Below are 6227 nucleotides of genomic sequence, written 5' to 3' on the forward strand. Positions count from 1 at the left end.
CGCGTTTGAGCAACATTTTGAGAAAATATGAAGGATTCATGGTTTTGCTGAAACTGGGGAATCTTCATGAGATGATAAAAATAATTAATAAAATAGGGTATTTGCAAGGTGTGGGACCGGCCACGGCTAGAGCAGACCAGCCATCTAGCAAGCTCGGTCGCGCAACACCTTTCCCAATTTTATGTATTTTCCCTGATGTGCGGGAAATATCATGAAACTGAGGAATTTCATGAAGTTAAGGAATTTCCATAAGATTATGGAAATAATAATAATAAAATAGGGAGTCATGAAGTGTGGGACCGGCTATGGCCAAGGCATGGCCGACCGGCCGACCAAAGAGCCCGTCTCAAGGCACTTTTCCCAATTTTATTATATTTTTCATGATTTTAGGGACATATCATAAAATCAAGAGGTTTGTTGAAACCAAGGAATTTGTTGAAATCAGGGAGTTTCCATGGGATGAGGGAAACATAAAAAATAATAATATTAAAATAAGGAGTGTGTGGGACTAGTTAGGGCATGACCGGCCGGCTAGGGCCCGGTCCCATAAGTTTCCCTAATTTTACATTATTTTCATGACTTGAGGGAAATTTCATGAATTCAAGGAATTTTCATGGGATGAGAAAAATAATAAGGACTCATGAGGTTTGGGACCGGCCACGGCTGGGGCATGGCCAGCCGGCTAGTGAGTCCGGTCCCACGATATCTTTCCTAATTTATCATTATTTCTTTGATACGAGGAAACACCATGAGACTGGGGAGTTTCCTTGAGACGAAGGAGATTTGCTCAAATGAAGGGATTTTCATGAGATTAGAGAAAATAATAAAAATATGATAAAGCATAAAATTGGGCGTGGGACTAGCCCACGGCACGGCCGGCCGGCCAGTGGGCCCAGTCTCCCAGCGCCTCGATTAATATTTTATTATTTATTATTTTCTTCTTATTTTGCATAGGTTCATCGTTCCTTCGTGTTTTGGAATGCTCGTTTGTGCATTATTGCTGAGTACACTTGCACCATTTTGGTCGGGGCTTACTCGATAGCCGCTCGGATGCCTGCACGCTGAATATTTATCACTAACCCGTGGAATTCTGCTGGGAAGAACCACAAATTGAAGTGACGAAATATTACGAAGAATCGTAGAATATTGCTGAATATTTAGTTAACGATTAGAGATAATTAATTGATGGCTCTATACTAGCAGGCATGCTGTCTAGGAGCATTAATTATCTGAGAATTGAGAGATATGAGCTTGTTGAAACGTCATATCTCTTTTATATAGTCAGGAAAAACCTTGTTGCATCCTGAAGACGTTATTGCTCTATACTAGCAGGCAAGCTGTCTAGGAGCCGTCCAATCATTAAGATTATATACACATGTCTTTTATATAGTCAGGGAAAACATTGTTACATCCTGAAGACGTTATCACTCTATACTAGCAGGCAATATGTCTAGGAGCCATTGAATCGTTCGATTCTATATAAAAGTGATTACTGAAATTGCTCAGTATTCATGAAATATGCCGTTGCCTCAGTTGAGAGACTGCATATTCATATATGCTCTGAGAGAAGTATACTCAGTCAGAGACTTTGTGGCATGAGCTTTCATGCTTCGATAAGAGACATGAGCCTCAATACTCATCTGATTGCTGGATCAGGAATATGTAAGATTATGGTTTTACGATTTTAGCCTTTATCGAAAATCCACCATCTACAGGCGTCAACCAAGGAAATGGTTCAGGTGGTTGGATCTTGCTGTTTGGTGGTGCAATACTAGTTATCACACTAGTATTGAGATGAATCATTTGAAATCCTTGTGTATCAATGATGCACCTCGCTGAGGGATGTTAATTAGTTATACTTAAAGAATCATTGACTAAAGCTCAGGTAGTGTGGAGTTTTTTGTTGATAAAATTAAGAAGATCGGATAGGGTGTTTGCAGTAAAGGGTATGACAACCATATAGATAAACTTCAGTTCATTTCAGAAAAATTTCAACCACTCAAATAAGTACTACGGTCCTTTCCCAATTATATCCAGAATTGGCAATTTGGCTTTACAGCTCCTTCCAGAATCTTGTATACATCCAGTTTTCCATGTATCCTAGTAAAAAAAGGAAAGATTGGCTCTGTTCATGTACCCTGACCTACTCTTTCCTAAGTGGACCATGAAGTACAGATACAGTGGTTCTTATTGTTGTCCTAGACACCAGAATGCTCACTAGAGGGTATATCTCAGTTCCACAGGTACTGTTCATTGGTCCAATGCTTCAGCAGATGAGGCCACTTGGGAATACATCTTCAACATTGCTACCCATTTTCCAGCTTTTTCCCTTGAGGTCAAGGGTAATCTTTGAGGGGTAGGCAATGCCATATAGGGTTTCCATAAACCATTAAGAGGTGACAATAGCTTAGTTAGGAATGTGTTTATCTTTAATTTATATTGTTATCCATTACTTTTTATTGTAACAGTTGAGATACCGACGTATATCAACTAGAGAAAGTGACTGCTTTTAGATTATTTTTGTTAGAGGGAGAGAAAAAATGGATCTGAGAAGAGCAAAAACTGTAGTAAACTCTCTGACTAGGTTGATTCATACGGTGAGTAATTTTTTTTGTTTTCCTGAGACAATTATATCCATATTTCATAATTTTTTTTAATCTGAGTTATCTATTGAAATAACGTTCTGAACTTCTGATAAAAAAAAGAACATCTTTTACTCTTCCCGTTCAAATAGAAATGAACATCGTTATTTGCCAGCTCCAATTGTAATGAAGACTGACCATGAAATGGAAATGTTTGGAGATGTTCCAATCAATAATTTTTCTTCGTTGCTTGATGGCTCTTGTTCTAATCATAAATCTGATATTTTTATTATCACGGAAGAAAAGTCTTATGTTGATTTCATCATGGAATGAAACTTATCGAGGGCATACTTTTATTTACTTTATTCTTGGTAGTAGTTGTTTATAACTTCATAGGGATTTCGACCGAGGAACACAAAATAACCCTGATTGATAAATCTTATTATCTTATTATATTGATAGTTTTAATCTGGGAAATGGAGGGCATCAAAAAATTAAGGGGGTGGAATCCTAATCATTATAATGAAGAAATTTAAGCATAGGAATTTTGATGGAGGTTTGTTGTGAATTTGACTTACGAAATTTCTGATTAACAAGGGTGTATTAGATCCAGATTTAGTATCCAATGAAGGAAATAATAATGAATCATCAGACTATCTTATCTATAAGAGTAGTAAGAAAAAAATAATTATATTTCTTGGGATATTGAACGGTTTAACTTTTTTTTTTTTATAATTGTACATTTTCTAGTTTTTTTTTTTCCTTTGATTTAAACCTTTTCTAGTTGAAACATATTTGGTGGTTAATATTTATTTCAATCTTTATAAATTTAAAATAATCCAAGTTTCGATCCATTGTAATCGAAAAATAAATATCCATAAGAATTTTGGATTCTTTTAAGAAACCATATAAATCAACCAGATTCAGGTAAAACTTATATCCATATAAATCCATATATATCAGGATCCAATACACCTCTGTAAATTGACAAATGTGTTTGGGTTGTAAGTGTGTGAAGAGAGTGTGTGCCAATAAGGATATCTTAGTCTGGATTAAACAAAAATCGTCCTAGTCAGCGAAAATCTTTTAAATACGGTTTGTTGCTTTAAATGTGTAAGAGAGGTTGTTTTGACGGTAAAGAATTTTATCAATCATGAGAACTTTCTCACACTGATTCTTTAAATTAGAGATATACCATGCAACTCAAAATCTCATGGGCGTATCCTTTGCCAAGGAATGGGATAATGTGATAGGTATCAATAACTAGGATACAGATTACTGTAGTCGGTATGTCCGAGTGGTTAAGGAGACAGACTTGAAATCTGTTGGGCTCCGCCCGCGCAGGTTCGACCTCCTGCTGTCGACGGTTTTGTTTTTTCTTCCTTTTGTTGTTTTTTTTTTCTCTAAAAAAAGCCCTGTTCTCTCTCTGCATAGACTTTGTACTCTTGATGCAGCAGCGCTTCTCTGTATATTCAGCGAAGAACAGATATAGTGGTTGGTAGTGGTACTATACCATGGCAAATAGAGAAGGAATAGAGAGTTTCGTATTAGCACACAACATAGCAAAGAGACATAATATAGGAACAATGGCCAGAAGTGCAACTGCATTTGGTGTATCAGAATTCATATTAGTTGGTCGTAGAGATTTCAATGCTTTTGGTAGTCATGGTTCTACTTCTCATGTCAAATTTCGTCACTTCCACTCTCTCACTGAAGCTCGTACTTACTTAAAGGTCCGTTCTTCCTTCCTTTCTTACTTTCCTTTATGTGTTTTTCCTCAAAACCCTAAATATCAAATCTTTTAATCAAATTTTTGCTGTTGTCTTGTAGGAAGAGAAAGATTGTGACATATGTGGCGTTGAGATTGCTGATGGGGCTTCCCCTGTGAATCAACATCCTTTCCGTAAAAATACAGCTTTTTTGCTTGGTAATGAGGTATTTATAGCCCTAGTTTTGATGATTTCTTATTGCCCTAATTTTTCACGATGCTATTAGGGTTTAGGAATTCGTAACAGTGGGATGTGTATATGAGCTCATGTGGGCGGATTGAAGTTCTTACATTTGTTTTGTTTTGTAGGGAACTGGTCTTTCGGCAAAGGAGTGTGAGATTTGTGATTTCTTTGTTTACATTCCACAGTATGGATGTGGAACTGCTTCGTTGAATGTTACTGTAGCAGCTTCAATTGTTCTGCACCATTTTGGAGGTAATCCTTACTACGCTTCCCTAGTACAAATTTCAGTATAATCAGTAAAGAGAAAAACAGTGTTCTTTTTCATGTACCTAGTGCTATAAGAATTCCGTCACTGTGAGTGCTAGTGTTGTAGATTTGAGCCATTAGTAAGAGAGGGTTGTGTGTTTCTTTCAGGATTGTAAACTGAGCCCATCAGTACTCATAGTGGAACATGAAGGTTCTATGGACATCTTGTTTCTCACCATATTCCCATGGGTAAAACCGATCTCTGCTATAGCTTTTGTATACGATTCTCTATGTAGTGGATGGGATAACTGCTTCAACAGTCTATGTAGTGGATGGGATAACTGCTTCAACATATAGACCTGAAGTTTGTTTCACTGTTCAGTTACTAATGTTGAACTTTGTTTTCCACCTCGGACATTTGATCCGGTTGTTAAGTCGTGTGTTATAGAGTTGATGAGAATTTGAAATTTGAAAGGTCAAAAATAATAATCCATGAACTCTAGAAGAACTGTCTACCTGTGTTGTTGCTGGCATTTAAGCAACTATCCTAATATCCATTCTGGTATCAGTTTGGGCAGGATTTTCTGAAGGAACCCGTGATGGGAACAAATTTGTTGTAGCTGAGAGGCCTGCGAAGCAAGGCAGGCGAAATTTCTGTGCAGAAGAAGCGGAATCTGTCATAGAAGAACGGAGGATTAAGAAGGAAAATGCTTCCCATGATTTTCTTGATGAGAATGGAACTAGTGATTCTCCCTCTAACATGATGGATACATTGTTTGGTGATTCATGATGGGAAGGTACTAGAGTGTCAGATCCCTTGCCTTTTGTGCCAACATAGATTTAGCCAAAATGAACATTGCTGCTTGCTGGTCCATACTTGTTCTCCGCCAGAAAGTCAAACAATTGCATACTACAGCAAGTGCTATGCACGGCGAGAAGGTATTAGTCTTAAAAGTCGGAAAATATGTAGGGTTAAAATGACTCTAGGCTCTTGGATTGATAAACATCAAATTCGATCCAAGTCCGATCTCTCTCTATCAACACCTCATTGTGTAGAATTTGATGTTTATCAATAAATCTAAATGTAGAGACCTGGTTGATATCTCACTTTTCCATTTAGGCTATGTAAGACACATGGACTTTCCTGCTATGTTATTGACTGCAATACTAGCCCTCCATGAATATTGATTATGCAGCCGATTACTGGACATAGTCAAACTGAAAAGCGATCCTCTTAGTATTAAGGAGAGAACTCTTACTCAATTGAAATTGAGGTGCCTTTTGATCTTCACTACGGCATCTGAAGTTCAAAAGTATGAGGATCCTACTGGTCAGAGGGTTTTGGAGTTGCTCCATTCAGCTAACAGCATGGAGCAAATCAACCCAAAAACATATTATGTGCGAGCAAGCAACAAAGTATGCTCCATTGTACTTAACACTGGAAGTG

General features: G+C 37.4%; 1 protein-coding gene and 1 non-coding gene across 2 annotated transcripts; both read left to right on the forward strand.

Moving 5' to 3' along the window:
- The first annotated feature begins 3865 nt into the window (after nt 1–3865).
- TRNAS-UGA lies at nt 3866–3948 on the forward strand. The gene has a single exon. It is a non-coding gene; the product is annotated as a tRNA-Ser (tRNA).
- A 45-nt stretch (nt 3949–3993) lies between these two features.
- Nucleotides 3994–5904, forward strand: LOC113354356 (putative TrmH family tRNA/rRNA methyltransferase). Its single transcript, XM_026597705.1, has 4 exons — nt 3994–4315; nt 4413–4517; nt 4660–4786; nt 5350–5904. Exons 1-4 carry the CDS (start codon nt 4097–4099, stop codon nt 5568–5570), a joined length of 672 nt encoding a protein of 223 aa, XP_026453490.1. The 5' UTR covers nt 3994–4096; the 3' UTR covers nt 5571–5904.
- Nucleotides 5905–6227: the final 323 nt, after the last annotated feature.

Source organism: Papaver somniferum, chromosome 2 (genome assembly GCF_003573695.1).
Source record: "Papaver somniferum cultivar HN1 chromosome 2, ASM357369v1, whole genome shotgun sequence".
NCBI classification, from domain to species: Eukaryota; Viridiplantae; Streptophyta; class Magnoliopsida; order Ranunculales; family Papaveraceae; genus Papaver; species Papaver somniferum.